This window comes from Trichogramma pretiosum, unplaced genomic scaffold, assembly GCF_000599845.2.
Source record: "Trichogramma pretiosum strain Unisexual culture from Peru unplaced genomic scaffold, Tpre_2.0 scaffold41, whole genome shotgun sequence".
Lineage (NCBI taxonomy): Eukaryota > Metazoa > Arthropoda > Insecta > Hymenoptera > Trichogrammatidae > Trichogramma > Trichogramma pretiosum.
In genome coordinates this window covers 205,821-223,119 of record NW_019640824.1, presented here as the reverse complement: position 1 = coordinate 223,119, position 17,299 = coordinate 205,821, and the positions used below count along the sequence as shown (strand labels likewise).

Sequence of the window (17,299 nt, the reverse complement as noted above, 5' to 3'; positions counted from 1 at the left end):
TTTAGCAAGCAATAACGTGTAAAATTATGTGCAATTTATTAAATAATTATTGCGTGCTTATCGCGTGTTAATTACGAGTGATTGTTTTACAACTTCAACAAGAAAAATGACGTTTTTTATGGCTATTTACCATATAACAATGAAACAAATTTCGATGAAAATCTCATTCTAACTTTGAGACGTGAAACCGAAAAATCTGATTTGTTCGATCTAGTTTCCGCCATCTTAATAAAGACGGTATTTTTTCATAACGAGATGAAGAGTTTTCTCGGGTTTTTAGTAATTTCATCGTATTAATTGATAATCAATCGATGCGATCAACAACGGACAACAACTTTGATTATCCAGTTAGTATATATCAAACATTTCGTAATCTAAACGTTTTTTATTTTCTCTCATTGTCGACGAGAGATTCTAATACGTCGTAGTCGAGAAGTAGTTATAGTTTCATAATCAAATAAAATAACAAGTGTCCTCGCAACGGTCGTAATCTAATATTTTTAATTCGTGTGTACGTTTTCAATTAAAACGTACATATTCAATCATGTCCGGTAATTGCTGCAGAAAAAAAAGAAAGAAAAGTACGTTAGCAAACATCCGTGGGAATTTAAAGACCCGAGATTTTTCTAGGAGGGTCGAGCGCAATAGTAGGTCATATCAAGCGGTGCTCTACACCCTTCGAGCTGATTCTCGAGCTTGCTCATACAGGCACGGGGTAGACGGTGTGTGTGCAGGTGGTGCGCGGCTTGTGCCAGAAGCTACGTGAACATTCGCGCATCGGCGCATTGCATTCGTGCATTATATATATCTGTATATATTGTACACACGAGATAATGGAGCGTTGACCGAGCAGCGCGCGAAAATTGCAAAACTGCCTTCAACGACTTTATTTATATACACGAGCGACATTCGAGATATTTCGGGAAGGAACTTCATCGTTCGAGACTTTGTCGAGCTCTTTTCTCGCTTTGTTTTTCTCATTAAAGTGACATTATGCGAATTACTCGTGCCTCTTATTATAATCGAGGCGAGCGTGCGTGTCAGAAATAAGTCGGAAATAATGCATAAGTCGCCGGGGTCTTGTCCGTTTTTCATTTTCTCAATTCGTCGGTTACACGAAAGAGACTCGATGTTTTGATTTCAATCTGATCGTCAAATATCATGAACTTGAACGTACCATTTCAAATGTCAATTCGATTGTCAACTTCGAATAGAGAAAAATAAAAACACAATTGACTGTTTCGTGTAGAAACGCGATCGTTTCCGAATTTCTTCTAAACATATTTAACAACAATGCTAAACAACGTTTACTAAACAACGTTGAATAAACGTTTGCGAGTATGTCGGAAAAGGATTTAAAATCAAAAGTATACGCAATATTTTTTTTTAATCATTTAACTATGTAAAATTTTATTGACAACTAATTCAAGTAAAATGCAACACCTCTTATACATAGTAAAATAATTTTATGTGGTTATTCGTGACTACATTAATATGTATATATATACACTTTTTTTTCATTAAAACGTACAGCAACGGTACTCATAAATTATTTTTATATTATAATAGATATTCATTAATACATAACAACAGTAAATTAAAAATATCTGATAAAAAATAATACGAAAAGGTCGCAGATTCTTGACGAATCTCTTTCCCTTATAAAAACTCATACTTTCAGCAGAGAAAGTTGAAACTGTTTATCAAAATTGAAAGAATCAATATTTCTCTGCTCATTTAATATACACAACTTGAATAATTACACCATTTTTTTTTCTTGAAGCTTACAAATCATTGATAAATTGTAAGAGTCACATAAGTCAACTGTCTTGAAGTTATTTGGTCTCATAAACATAACAATTCATAAGAAATTTGAAAAAATTAATCACCCCCACAAAAAATCCAAAGAATTAAGATTTTAACAGATCTCATAAATTTAGTTAATTGGAATGATTTTTTAAAATTTATAAATTTTACAGATTCATTTCTGTTTTTTTTTTTTTTTAATAATAGAACTAATTAGTTTTATAGTAATTTTTAAAAATATTTTTTTTGATAAAGCAGTATTTGAGAATAACATATCTAAATAACAATGAATAACTAATTGTTGATTATAATCAGTTACATTGTACCGTTAAACGTAAATAATGTATCAACAAGTTTGACTGTAATAAAGTATAAAATTGAAGCGCTCTTAATTCAATAATCAGTCGGAACTGTTGTTTTGAATTCTCACACATATCCTTTTTTACCCTACGTCATTTCATATGAATTTACCAAGTCTTGCAATAATTTTAGTATAATTTAAAAGTTAATTGTTTGTTAATTGTTTACTGTATTGATTGTTAACATTTCCTCATACTATTTTTGAATTTATTTCGTCATAATTGGTAATAGTTCTTATATGCAATAAAAAGATTTTTAATAGTTGAATTATAAATCAAGAATTGATAAAGAATTGATTGAAACATGATTAGCAACGATTCGCGTTGATTACATAAATTTCACGTTATAAAGTTTATACTCAAAAAAGTTAAGTAGCTCACACAAAGTACGAGCTAGCCATAGCGGGCATCGTGGATGTTAATTGAGATTGGCTTTGTACAGAGGAGGCTGGTAATTGCGTATGACTAGGTATCGAGGACGTCGGAATTTGATTTTGACTCTGTATCAAGGGTGGCAATTGCGTCGGGTTTGATATCGGGGATGATATCTGATTCTGTATCGGTATGGGCGACGATATTTGAAATTGAGCGGCTGGCGGTGATATCTCGTACGGCGTGATAATTGGAATCGAGTAGGATTGCAATGGAACTTGTGCCGACGGAGGCGGCGACGACGTCATCTGACTCGGACTTGGTATCGAGGACGAGGGTATTTGAGGTGGACTCGGCAACGGAGAAGTTGGCATCTGCGTCAGAATCGGCATCGAGAATGACGGCATATGATTGAGCCCGGTCGGCGATGTCGAGTACGCCTCGTACGAAGCATTTATAACTGGCATCGAAGACGGTATCGGGGTTATAATCGGCATGGTGGACTCTTGCACTTGAGTTGGAATCGGCATCGAGGGCGACGGCACGATAGTCGGATATACGTCGTACGAACTGGCGTCCATCTGTATTGAACAAGAATGATTCTGAGTTTGAGCCTGAGCTTGAGCCTGAGCCTGAGCCTGAGCAGCAGCACCAGCAGGGGTAGCAGCAACAGGAGTTTGTTGAGTAGGCGTCGGCGATTGCGGAGGTGACTGGGCCACTGCTGGTTTCGGCGCAGGTTGAGGCGGCGGTTCGGGGAACAGCTCGCCCTTCAGATTAGGCAGAAAAGCATCGATAGCTCGCCATGTTGGCGTCCACAGGTACGACTCGGGCTGAAGCACTCCGGCCGAAGCCATTACCAACAGCATGTTCTTCAATGATTCGGGAATCGCTTCGTAAAGATTTTCACTGTTGTCGGCGTGCATGTACGAGCGCAGCAAGTCCAGCACCGTTAGCCACAGCGGCAAGAAGCCTGGCAGCGTCAACAGTGGATTCAAATGGTGCAGGAAGACCTGTGAATTGCGAATATTTTGTTCGATTATTCGAGACGAATTAAAGAGTTTGCAGAGCATAGCGGAATGGGCTTACCTTGGATAATAGCATAGCAGCTCTGACCCTCGTCTCCTCGAGACCGAGAGGATCGCTTGGCGCGACAGGCCCGAGTAGCTGAGCCAGCAGCGGGAACAACACTTGCTCGAGGCATTGCGACCACTCGACCGCGGACAATTGGCTAAAATCATGAGCTAACAAGGTACTTTGCAGCGACGTTATGGCAGCCGCTCGCACGGGACGCCTCGAGTCGCAGCAAAGTCTCGCGATACCCTGAAGCAGCGGGCGCCAAGCTTGCGACCACAGCGAGCTCGTGGATATCTGCTTTTTCTGCTCCTCGTTGCCCTCCTCGGCCCACCATCGGAACACCTGAATAATACACGCGTATCATGATTGAAGTTGATCGCACAAAAAAAGGACAGAAACTGTTCAACGACGAAGTTAACATACCTGAGCAGTTTTGGTGTGCAACGTGTGCATTAAATCAAGCAATTGAATGGGAGTCTGTTGATATGTTTGCGGCAGCTCTTCGCCCGCGGGCAGATGCACCCGTCCGCGCTTGCCGGCGGAATTGAGCACGGCCTCGGCGAACGTACGCACGCAGCGCACGCACAGCTCGAAGTTGAACGGGGTCACGTGGGCGACGTCGCGCACGAGAAAACTGAGGCTCTCGCAGCACTTTATCAGGGCCAGCGGATCGTGAGCTTGCAGCTTGCGATCCAGCACGATGATGTCGGCGGCTACGGGCAGAGGCGCTTCCGTGCCCGTACCAGTCGGAGAGACGAGAACCCACTCGGGTACCGGGCTCACGGGCCGAGGATCCAGAGGTGCGGCCTGAAAAGACGCTCGTTGTTAATGTGAACATTTTCAATTATACATTATGAATATAATAGTAAGCATACTGTTGATCTGCTGGAACTATTTTCATCCTGGGGATTGTTGGATGACTGTTTCGGTTGAAGAGCACCAGCTCCAGCGCATTCCAACAGGTTGAAAACTACTTTCCAGTCCTCTGTACTGTGTATGTTTGCAGCGCCGATCTTCAGGAGCTCGAATAAACCATACGATATCTGTCTTGCCAGGGGAGAAACCGAAGCCGATGGCAAGTGCGTCAGAGGTGCTAATGGCTGCAGTAAAATTCGGGCGAAATCTTCGGCGAGAAGAAGTTTCGTGCCGAGTCGCAGCATACCGACCGTCGCACGCTCCAGGAGGTGCGGTTGATTTTCCCGAGCTGAAGCGGTAACGAGCGATTCCAAATGAGGCTGAATCATCGGGTAAATGATCGAGGCTCGATCGCAGTTTTCTATGGTTAATTCGATCAATTGTTCTAACAAAAATACTGATGTACCCTCGTCAGCGGGATTGGCACTCATCAATGCTGTCACTAAGGATTGCAATGAATCCAGCTGTAGAGGACGGCAAATGCTTTTAGTATTCATATTTTCAGTTTCAAACTATAAATCTCAATGCGCGATAGTTTACCTGCAGTAACTTGCTTTCTTCGATTATCTCTTTGAGATAACAGTGGGCAATGCAATCGTTTGCTCTCTTTTTAGCCACGGCTTCAGCGGGATGAGGCGTTCTCGACGTATCCGAGGCGATGTACGAATACAGACTTGATAATATGCCCTGTTCAACAGGGGCCGGTTTTGGAGCCGACTCGACGATGAGACTTACTTTACCGGAAGGATCGAGAAAGTCCGCGCCGTGCGTCAGACTTTTGGGAAGAAGTTTGGCTTTGTACAAAATTTGCAAACAGTCGACGATATTTTTCCAAGAAGCTCGCAGAGCGTCGCCGTGCAGGTGCGTGATTTTGAAGAGAGTTCGAGTGGCCAACTGGCACGAGCCACTGCCACCTAATTTCAAAACGATTTGGTCTGGCTGGCCAACGGCCGCTAGTCCGGTAAACTTGCATAGGCTTACTATGAGAGTGTCCAAATCGCTCGTCATACCATAATGAGCACTGATAGCGGCACAACTGAAAAGTAAAGGACAATTTTAACCGAAGCCATAAAATGAGCTAGTAACGAATTTCAATGAATTACCTGAAAAATGCCGTAGCCACTTTTCGTTGAAAATTACGATCTGGAGCTTTATCGTACGCTCTGCATAGAGCACTAATAATCGGGGCCCAAGCTTTCTCTGCAAGTTCCTTGTCGATAAAATCACTAGCATCGCCGACCCTTATGTACAGACTTTCTGGATTGGCACCTCTTCGCAAGAGGCATTTCCATAAGTAGTTTTCTTTGACGAGGCCTGTTTGTTCTGCCGGCATAACTATTTCATCAGTCCTGTTTGATAAAGAAAATAATTCGTTATAACGATTTATAATTAAGATGATTCAAAATTTATAAGCCAAAAAATATATACATACTTTATAGCAGTGTAAATTTCATCGAGCATTTCTTGATCGAAATCGGCGTCACCGTTGGTCGATTTCAAATTTTTCTTAAAGTCCTCTGCTGTCATTGGATTATTTTGTCGTTTGACGTTGTTATTATGCTGATCTACATTTAACATGATGATAGCATATGCCAAAGTAAAAGCAGCATCCGTTGAGGCAAAAGGATGGTTATTACTTTCCTGAAAAATTTTATTTTCGATTATAATCGTTTCACTTTTCATTCGTTCAACAACTTTAAATTTTAGAGACTTACATGCCAATGCTCGGCAAATTTTTCGAGTAGAAGGAAGATTAAAGGGGCTTCTCCAGGCAGCCTAAAAGTCTCCAAGTATTGACGTACGGCTACATCTAAACGGGTATTGGACCAATTGAAACTATTTACAAACGCTTGCAATACATTGCCGTTCTCCTTTTTACTAATGTACTCTCCAATTTGCTTCTTATCTAACGTTGGATTTTCTCTTAAAAATTTTGCAATTTCATTAGGATCGGGATGACCCGGCGTTCCTCCGAGTAGGCCATATTCGGTCAATTTTGCAATACCTTCGCGGGGACTTTCGTTGAATTTTTCAGCCCCAATCGCTAGCAACTTAAAATTATATACCTCATTAGAACCTTCTAAATATTAAATTAAGTAAAAAATGGAACGTAATCTTACTCTTTTCTTTGTTTTCGTATCTAATAAAACATCTTTGGCTGGTAGATTAGGCAAAGCGGTTTGTCGAGAGGTTTTTAACATTTCTGTATTTCCTTTGCACCTTCCTTCCATACCAGCAATTAAAGTAAATATTGCATCCAAAGCAATAAATTGTAAACTATACATACTACTAGCCATTGTCGAAACATTCTAAAAACAAATGTGAATAAGTTTCTATTTACGCACTCAAGTTATTGCATGTTAGTAGAGAGAAAATGATCTTACATTGAACAGTACCTTTGATAGCATTTTCATTAGTTCTTCATACAAATTTATACAAAATAAGCCGCAGTCATAATTTACAAAAAGTTCTGCTGGTAAACCAGGTATCTTCCACAAACGTAGTATAGCTTCTACATGTGTCATTCATAAAATTGGTATTAAAAAGAAATAAAAAAGTACGAAAATAAATTAATTAAATATCATTACTACTTACCCAAAGCAAGTTCTCTTTGTTCGTAAGTAATTCGATTTGAATCAGAATTAATTATATCCATCAACTTTACAATAAACTGTTCCAATTGAAATTTAAGATGTTCACGCTGAGATTCAAAAAGTAAAAATGACACCTGTACATCTGCAGCTAAAATTGACAATCTGTCTGTGCCCAGTAACTAGAAAAAAATCATAGCAATTTCAAACATGAAAATCAACAGTAATGGAAATTTTTATAAATTAATTTTCATTTAATTTTGAAATATAGTATTAACATAACATACTACTATTAAATTCCGAGCCAATTCATCCTTGGCAAGAGCAAGTAATGAAGGAAAATTAGCCAAAGAATCTGCAGCTACTTCCAGAACTACTTGCAGTAGACTTAATCCTAAATGTATCATGACTTCAGTGTTTTGCTTGTCATGAGGACTGCATAAAGATACTAAAAATCTGAATAGCTCCCTGATGCACAGAGAACCGTAGGGAGTATGCTGCTGAACTGTAGTAAATCTGATTCCTTGTGAATTTACATATTCCTCAACAGATTCACCATCAGGTTTATTATTTGGCAATTTAGTGTTATTGATATTCATACCATCATCAACAGATAGATCTTCAATGCTGCCACTTGGTGATTGAACATCATTGCATTTGTTCTCAGCGTTTCCTGAATGTTAATAGTTGTAATTAAAAAAATTAATAAAACTGGTCTTAATATAATTTTCTTATGTAAAGAATAGCAAAAAAATGTATATACCTTGATTATTTTCAAGATTTGAAACTTGTCCAACTTTATTATCCACTTGCTCTTCAGATAATTTATTATCATTATTTAAACTTTCAATCTCTTGACCATTTTCCAAATTTTCATTCTTAGAAATCTTCTTTTCAGGATCATTTATTACAGTATTTGATTCAGAAATTTCCTTGCCATTAATATTTTTTAATGCACTAGTTTTAGAATCACCTTTACCATCATCAGATTTATCCGATGTTCCATGATTTAATGAACCTTGCATATCAACTATGTTGCCAGCAGGTGAAATAGGTGTAGTAGCTAAATGATTGACTTTGACTTTTTCAACCTTTTCAACTGGACTTAGAAGCTGAGCTTCTGCGTCATCCATATCATCAAGATTTAATTTGGACTTTGGTTTTGCACTAATTTTATTTTTCTTAGGTTTACTTTTTGTAGTTTCCATACTGTTTGTTCTCATTTTCTAAAATAATAAAAAGATTATTAATCCATGATAAAAAATAAAAATAATTTGATTATTTGAGTGGTTTACCCTCATGCTAAGAAGTCCTCTGGTATCATCCGCAAATTGAGAAAGTCTCACAAACAAATGATAAACCATATCTCGTAAACAATGTTCTGCTGTCCTTCTTAGTAATTCTAAAATAATAATGTTTCATAAGAAAAGTGGTGTAAAAATGTTTACAAAGTTGTTAGAACGAAAATAATTATACTTACCACTAAGACGAGTTTCTAAACAAATTCTAAAACAACTGAGCATTATTTCACATATGCTCTCGTTGGATAAATTATCTCCAGGTTGTGATAAAACTAGAGCCCTCAGGACCTGAAGTATTCTCATGAGAACTACTCCGTCTCCAGAAGCATCAGTTCCTACAAACCTTGCATGTGTCACTGTATCTGCTATTGCTTCAACACATGGAACAACAGCAGGGTGTTCTGGATCTAATTTAATAAATAATTTTATAATCATCACAGTGTCTAATACTAATCAAAGACAATAAATATTCTGTAGATGAATACATACCGATAAGACCATAAGAAATAATTTTATTTACAGCAGACAAAGCAAGACTAGTGACAGGTCCTGTCGTTTCTTCAGACCGAATAATTTCTAAAAAAGGTGCCATGAAAGCAGATGGTTCTAATTGAGATAAATCTTTAGCATCGTTTAAAGTTTCTTTCAAGCCTGCCAGATTCTTCATCAGAATATCCTGATCTTCATCCTACAGTGACAGTAAAAATTGCATAAATTAATGTCATGACATAGAGCCAAAGATATAATTTTGCCAGAACGAGTGAGAAATTGAATGAAAATGTATTGGACAAAAGATCAACATTTATAGCAATTGCAAGCAGCTGTTAAAAATTCGACAACTCGTTGTAGCGCGGTCGAGCTCGCTCGTGCGAAAATCTCGCGCGATCGCATCGAGTGACTCTCAGTGGAATTGTATTTCAATGAAAAGTCAAGCATCGTCTCGAGCATTTTCGGCGGAAAATTCAGCGGAACGAGTTACGAAACAGAAAAGCGCGCATCGCACAGATTGCTGCGACGGAAAACCTAACCTGATGCGAATGCGACGACCATCTGACACCACGTCTCATAGCCGTCATGAGGAGGCCCAGCTCGCCCTCGACGACGAAGAGGCCCCCGCTGGGACAGTTGGAGCGAAACATTGTTGTTCTTTGGTGACAACGGCCCAGTGTCAAAGGTATTCTCTCATGCATACGAGTTAGTAGCTGCCAGACATCTGCAGGAGGTGACGAGCAGCGACAGCACTACAGACACAGCAGTAGCAACAGCAGCAGCAGCAGCAGCGGGAGCGTCTGCTCTCTGTCGTCACGCCATATCTCGGGAACGTTTTTCTAGGCTTTTACTTTTTAAAGAGAAAAAAAAGCGCAGTGGCGCAATTTTCACTAATTACGAAGTTTAATGCTCGAAGAGCGTTGTTATGAATTAATTCGAAAGAGTCACGGACAGCAGTCGGTTAAAAGGCCAGATATCGTTTATCTTTATGTGGACAGGTGGCCATGTATGTCAGTGTACACACACGACGAAGTTCCACGATTCGATTTATTCCTACGCTGCAAAAATTTGCACGTCAACTCGCGATATAAGCCAGCTTCGCCGAGCTCCGAAGAGTGACGATGTCTCTAAACTTCCAAATGTCACTATACGACGCTAGAATCTATACGATTGCAAATCCACTAGATGTTGCGCGAAATTCAAACTTTTGAATTAATACTGCGTATTTTTTTGCAGAAGGAAAATAAGTTTGTCTCGTGATCTAATCAAGAATTTTAACTGCTTTCTCTTCCCTGTCACTACTACAATTTTTTATTTAACACACATTAATGACACTACGCCTGAGAAATGAGAAATTTAAAACAAATATAGAATTTATGTTAAAATATATCGCCATAAAATATAGCTAGAAAAATCGATATTCATTGAACATAACAAATTAGTTCGAGTATTTGAAGCCGTTTAAAGGGACGATTATTTTTTCTGTCAGTGTCTGGATGAATTATGGTACAAGGGTCGACATTTTAATTTATTTTACCAAATTTTTTTTTATACTTTTTTCGTTTTTGGAGCTTTAGTCATTTCAACTGGTAATTTTTTTACCAGGCGCCACGAGTTACGCATACGTACACCGTTACACCGATTGAAAACAATCTCTTCATCTGATGCCCATGATGTGAAATCAAGAATACATTCAAAATTCTCACCCACTACTAAATAAAAGTTTTCCAATTGTCGTATGGTAAGAGTACCCCAGCAACAAAAAAGAAAACTTCAAAGGGTCGTAGCTCGGAAATTTCTTTACAAGCGCTTGACAACTATATATATTATGATAGGATTCGTACATTTATTCACCAATTGTTATCAACAAATTAAGAATCCAAAAAATCAATTTTTCTTGTAGTTGCTATTTCACTCTTTATTTTAGTAGAAAGCCTCATAGAAACCTTCTGAGTCCAGCTTGTAGGTTCTGACAAGACCTTTCCGTTTAACTAAAATTGTCCTGCGGACATTTCTAACGAAAATACGGTTATTTAACTGTAAAGAAATAATTGTTATCATTTTTCAAATTTTTTTTTTCGTTCATGTGTACACGGCTTTGTACATTTATATCTCATGCGATAGGAAAAAACTTTATGCACAGAAAATATTTGTTTTTGTAAGTAGAATAAGAATTAATAGTTATAGATCAGATTCTTAGATTATTGTGTGTTCATCAGAATTTTCGAATTTTAAAATATATCTGGTTCCAATGACCACAGACATAAGAAATTAATTCAAATATTCTTAACGCCATCACGAGCTTTGGTCTCCAGCCGACAAGGAAATATAAACCATAAATCATACATTTTTTCGATACTTTTATTAATTTCACAAAAAAAGCAAACAAAAACCTTCACAATATTTACATTTTATGATATTGTAGCCTTTTTGGGGCTTTTCTAGCCCTCGCAGGTCTTGTATATTTTTTTACATTTGTTTTAAGTCTCTCCTCACTTGGGTTTGTAGCTGCCAAGAATATATGATATAAGTCTTCGTTCTTCAGATTCTTGATGAGCATGTCACAGCAGAGAATAGGCAGACGGTAATGCACCAGCTGCTCCCAGAAAGGATACAGTGCCCATCGTCGGAAAAATCGTCGCGATAGTTTCTCGTACAAATGAATTTCACATGTCTTTTGGTACTTTTTAGGAAGCTCTCGTAATTTTCCCAATCGGGCAAACTTTAAGTAGTCCTCCAATTTGAGTCGTTTCGCCGCTTCATCGGGTCGTAGGTTGGTCAAGTCGTGCAGCGACAGACTCGGATTGATCATTATTTCTTTCGCTTTGCTCGCGAACTTCTCATCGTCTTGCGAATATTTGTCAAGATCCGAAGATTTCTCGAAAAATCCGAATTCGGCGTAAATGTTCATGATCGTCAGGGCGTCGCTTTGAGTCAATTGGTATCCTCTTTTCTCAAGAATTTCGACGATGGCCAGAACGTTGAGAATAGAATTAAAACCAGGCGAACCAGGAAATGCATTTTTCGGCCGTTTAAATCTCTCGTAGAAATGAGCCTCAGTTGGGAAGACGAAGCTAGACAGATCAGCCCCACGATTCAAGAGTAAATTAACAGTTTTGGGCGAACAACTCACTATGGCCCATTGCAGTGGAGACCTGTCGTTCACATCCTTGGCGTCGATCTGCACCGGCCGATCTAATTCGTCGCTGATATCGAAGAACTTGTGTAGACATTCGCAACGATTTGGTTTGGGATTGGGCGTCCAACAATACCAGTGCAGAGGCGTATATCCCATATTGTTAGGCGCATTTGGGTCGGCGCCATTTCTCAGCAGAAATTCGATCGCCTTTGTGGCGCCTGTGTTCATGGCAACGTGCAATGGTGTGTTGCCCACATGGTCGCCAGCATTGACTTGTAATGCCAGATGTAATTCGTCATTCATCTTGAAGAACTGTTCCAGGAAGCCATCATCGGCATCGTCTCTGCTGCAAATAACGTGCAGAGGAGTCAATCCTGTGTAATTACCGAAATTCGGATCGGCGCCGTTTTTCAGTAGCAATTTGATCACTTCTGTTTTTCTATTCACGATGGCCAATTGTAGCGCCGAATAACCTTTTAATATGCGAAGATTCGGATCGTGCCCAAGCTCGAGAAATTTTTGGACGACATCATAACAGCCAAATTTACAGGCCACGTGAAAGTGCGTAAAGCCGTTATAATGATTTTTGAAATTAACATCGTAATAAATTTTGAACAGCTCACAGATTACGAATTCGATATTGGGTAAGCGCCAGAATCTAGCCGCGTCGAACACCATTGATAAATAATTCAACGGTTCCTTGCTAACTTCATTAACTCCGAACTCGTCTTTGTAGCCGGCCCTGATCAAAAAGTCGATGAATCGTTTATATTGATCATAATAGTAATCGTCTTCCTTCCACGCGTCTAAGGAATCCATGAGAAGATGATTTATTTCATAGGCTCCAAGGTTTGCATCTCGAAGATCTGGAAGTTGGCCCTCCCAATTCCTGATTAAAAAGTCAATTTTATCAAGAAGCTCAGATCGCTCTTCTTCGTCCTCCCAATCGATATCTTTTGTTAAGCTCTTTAATTGGTTCAACTTTACACGTTTGCTAAGCATAACCATGATATCAAAATAACTGCGCACTCACACACAAATACAGTCACTTATATAACTCAAGATGTTTTTAACTTTTTTTACGAAAATCGCTCGATCTTTGCTGCTTGCAGTTCAGCGCCTTCAATTGTACTGACGATTTAAACGCACTGCACAATGATGTATATCGAATCTAATTGAACACGTGGTTGAAAGTAATCTGGCTTTTTCCGGAGACTCCGACTGAGCTGATGTTTCGTTGATGCTTACAGTTCGGTTTCTCGAAATGTACTGATCACGATTTAAACGCACCGCACGTTCAACGAGTTATATCGAGTCTAATTGAACACGCGCTGAAAGTGAAAGTGATCTTTTTTCAATACAATCCATTAGACTTGAGGTTCCTTAGCTACTCACACATTAGCTTCATAACGTACGTACTAAATGTGCATCTACTTTCTAATATAGATTCTAAAACATGTGGTCACCTTTCAAAAAATAAAAGTACAGCGAGCCATGTGCTATAGAACGAGGCAATAGTAAATCCATCGTAGTAGGGGCCTCTGGTGTGTATCGCCAAAGAAAATAGATACTTACATCAATTTTCTTTGGTAAATCGAGTATGCGGGTAGACATTGGTATGATCTACACTTCGCTATACTTTCACTTTCGTTTTCATTTTAATCGTATTGAGACGAATGGTGTTTTGATTTTTTGGAAATTTTTCGTTCTTTTTTACCGACTAGTTAAAAAAGTTACCAATAGTATTTGTGCACGACAGTCAAAAGTACAGAAAAATTTGATAGTTTGAACGTGAATCTGGACTACAGTATTTTTTTATCATAAGTTAATATATATCATATCAAATTACAAAAACGTAATGAATATTGGGCTATCATGTTTTGCAGGAAAAAAATGTATGAATATCCTTGTCAAATCTCGGCTCGTGCACATCAGTACATGTACGCACGAACGCATGTGTGACGACTCGTTGGAAGACTAGAGAATAGATTTATAATATTACAAGACCGAGTTTTGAATGGCTCGTGAGCACATATAAGCGCACATTACGAGTGAAATGTTATACCGTTAAATTATGATCTGTGCGATATTTGGCCATGGTGTCAACAATTGAGTGATTGGTTTGAATGCAAATATAACAGTGACATAAGCGCTTTGTTGGATGTATATTTTGAAAAACGTACAATATACATAAAAAACAAGAACAAAAATTAATATTTTCAAAATCGAGTAACGCACAGGGTTTATTTAACGATTCAAAAATACAATATTATCAGAGTTATGAGGAGCATGGTGAATAAATGTTTGCTTATAAAGTTGGCTAAAAGTAACAATTTATGTTTTGTCGTACAGTAAGTAAATAAAATGCAATAATAAACAAAAAAACATTCGCTTATATTCAATTGTTATGATTGACTATTCTATTCAAAGAATCCCTGGTAGAAATGCAACATTTTTTCACCATCGGGCGTAACGCTTTTTCTCATAAAAAATGGCCATTTAATGGCAATTAATGGCAAATGACAATTGGCGTTACACCAATGGTGTAAAAATGCTGCATTTCTATCAGGGATGAAATCAATCTAAATGAATTAAAAATAATTCAAAGCTTTATTTTACAAAAGCTCATTGTCTTTCTATATTAATCGTCACCTATACATACCACATTGCATTAAGCTACATATTTGGCAATTCATAAACTAGTTTAATCGAACGCAACTTCGAGCTCTTTAATAAAAGTTCTTGGATCAATTATAAATTGAAATGATTCAATATGAAGTTCGCTGTTTTAGCACTTCTATAAATTCTGATAAATAACAATGTGACCGAATATATTATATGGGTTGCTCCTCTTTCGCGCTTCTATTCGCCCTTTGTCACGTGTCCTGTTCGAGCGGGAATTTCTTGGTCAATCGACACGATGTTACATTAGCACGCCTCATTTCGTGAGTCAGATACCTCACGACGCACCAGTGGGAACATTAATGACAGAAAGATCAGATCGCATCGACCGACGAATCAAGTGATTCAAGGGAAGAAAATAAACTGTTGAGTCGTAAGTTACCGTGTGTTGTGTTTCTGTGCAAGTGTACAAAACAATGTCCGCGTCCAACGACGAAGCCGACGAAAATTTTCCTGTCGAAAACGACGAAGGCGACGAAATGAGCGACGATTCCGAAGACTCGGATCAGCCTTATAAAATCGAAAATTTCCAAAAATTGAAGTACTTGCGAGAAGATGTCTATAGGAAGATGAGAGACGAGCGGCGCAAATTTCTCGATCAACTCTGCCCCTTGATCAGAGATTGGGAGGACCAACTTCCTAACCTCCGGGACATTTTTCAGCCACACGAGATCGACTCTCTTCTTTCGGATTCCATCACTTACGGGTGTAGCGATGATAGAGAACTAATCGTCGACTTCGTAGCCAAGAGCGGTTACAAAGACGAGCCCGTCGTTGGCCAAGACGGCAAGCCATTGTCGCGGCGAACCACCGCAGTGCATCTCGCGGCGAGACACGAGTGCCTCGGCGTTGTCGAGAGCCTATTCGAGATTTACAACAGGTTCGACGTGAATTGCACCGACGAGGCCGGTTTGACGCATTTTCACGTGGCCTGCATGACCGGCTGCGAGGACGTCGTCGAGAAATTTCTCGAGCTCGGCCAGGTGGATCCCAATCTGCTCGTGCCGAAAACGGGCGATTCGCCGCTGCACTTGGCACTGGCCGAAGCTCACGAGGACGTGGCCGAACTGCTGCTGAGAAGCGGGGCCAGTCCGAATTTGGCCAACGCGGAGAGATCGACTCCGCTGCACATCGTGTGTCAGAACGAGGAAGGAGACGGTGACTTCTTGGAGACGTTCTTCGATCTCACCCACGAGAAATACAAACCGATGCAGGTCGACGCCGTGGACAAGTTGGGCCGAACGGCGCTGCATCTGGCCATCGAGCACGAACACGAGCGAGAGGTCGAGCTGCTGCTGAGAAACGGCGCCGATCCGAATCGAGCCAATGCCGAGGGTCTGACCCCTCTGCACATCGTCTGTCTGACCGAGTGGGGTGACGTGCAGTTCGCCAATATGCTGTTCGATTTCGGCCACGAGAGGTACAAGCCGATTAGGGTCGACGTCGCGGACGCGCTGGGCCGAACGGCGCTGCATCTGGCCATCGAGCGCATGGCCGACGAGGTGGCCGAGCTGCTGCTGAAGAACGGCGTCGATCCGAATCGGGCCGACGCCGAGGGATCGACTCCTCTGCACATCGCGTGCAAGGCCGATTACGGCGACGACATCCCGTTGAGGATGTTGTTCGAGCACAGCGACGAGAGGTTCAAGCCGATAAGGATCGACGCCCGGGACAAGTTGGGCCGGACGCCGCTGCATTACGCCGTGCGGGCCAAGCGCATCAAGGAGGTGGCCGAGTTGCTGCTGAGAGAAGGCGCCGATCAGAACTCCACCGACGTCGACGGATTGACGCCTCTGCACTTCATATGCAAGAGAAACGAGACGGCCGACGATAGCGAGGATATCGACTTGGCGAAGATGCTATTCGAGGTCTGCGACGACATGCAGCGGACGGTGCGAGTCAATGCTCGGGATAAATTGGGCAACACAGCCCTGCACTATGCCCTAAACTGGAGCAGCAAGGAGATGGTCGAGTTACTGCTGCGGCGAGGCGGGGATCCGAATTTGGCTAACGCGGAGGCGCTGACTCCACTACATATCACTTGCCAGAGATACCACAGTGACGACTTTGTAAAGCTGTTCTTCGACATCAGCGACGAATTAGGTCGGCTGGTGCAGGTGGACGCGAAGGACAGCAAGGGCCGAACACCGCTGCAATTGGCCGTGGCGAATCTTTTGCCAAAAACCGTCCGTGTACTCTTGGATCGCGGTGCCGACTTGTCTAGCTTCGTTTTTCCCGATGAGAGTTGCTTTGGCGCGGCGATTCCTTCGGAAAAATATGATTGGCTCGATGGTGAATTGAAACAAGCGTCTGGCGCTCTGGCCATCACCGAACATCTCGAGAACAAAGGATACGCGCTGAGTCCGAGCGACGTCCTGACGATCATGAAATTTTTCGCTCAGCGACGATTTTTTGCCCAGTCGGGAGAGTACGAAGAACAGTGGTACGATGGCGAAGAATTCGACACAAAAGGGAGAGAAATAATGATCAATCCGAGTCTGTCGCTGTACGACTTCATCTACTCACGACCGGAGGTGGCGGCTAGATTACTCACGTACACGGACTACTACG

General features: G+C 40.6%; 1 protein-coding gene across 2 annotated transcripts; it reads right to left on the bottom strand.

Annotated features, from left to right (window-relative positions):
* Positions 1-1,399: 1,399 nt before the first annotated feature.
* On the bottom strand, positions 1,400-9,991 carry LOC106656729 (Golgi-specific brefeldin A-resistance guanine nucleotide exchange factor 1). 2 transcript variants are annotated; one of them, XM_014377852.2, is made up of 17 exons: positions 9,447-9,991; positions 8,908-9,106; positions 8,598-8,825; positions 8,413-8,519; positions 7,881-8,343; positions 7,405-7,790; positions 7,122-7,299; positions 6,911-7,038; positions 6,647-6,835; positions 6,242-6,577; positions 5,959-6,167; positions 5,630-5,875; positions 5,067-5,562; positions 4,487-4,990; positions 4,035-4,418; positions 3,624-3,953; positions 1,400-3,547 (listed from the first exon to the last, which is right to left on the bottom strand). In XM_014377852.2, exons 1-17 carry the CDS (start codon positions 9,606-9,608, stop codon positions 2,543-2,545), a joined length of 5,550 nt encoding a protein of 1,849 aa, XP_014233338.1. In that variant the 5' UTR covers positions 9,609-9,991; the 3' UTR covers positions 1,400-2,542. The 2 variants fall into 2 exon arrangements, with proteins under 2 accessions (XP_014233338.1, XP_014233339.1); XM_014377853.2 differs by having other exon boundaries at positions 6,923-7,038; positions 9,447-9,990.
* Between the last annotated feature and the right edge of the window lie 7,308 nt (positions 9,992-17,299).

What these genes read in the sequence shown, in the direction of transcription:
- LOC106656729 (XM_014377852.2), bottom strand. Translation starts at nt 9,608, where the DNA reads ATGCATGAGAGAATACCTTTGACACTGGGCCGTTGTCACCAAAGAACA. An exon ending in AATTTGCCGAGCATTGGCAT is followed by an intron (nt 6,168 to 6,241) that starts GTAAGTCTCTAA and finishes AAAATTTTTCAG; the next exon opens with GAAAGTAATAACCATCCTTT. An exon ending in TGCACACCAAAACTGCTCAG is followed by an intron (nt 3,954 to 4,034) that starts GTATGTTAACTT and finishes TGTATTATTCAG; the next exon opens with GTGTTCCGATGGTGGGCCGA.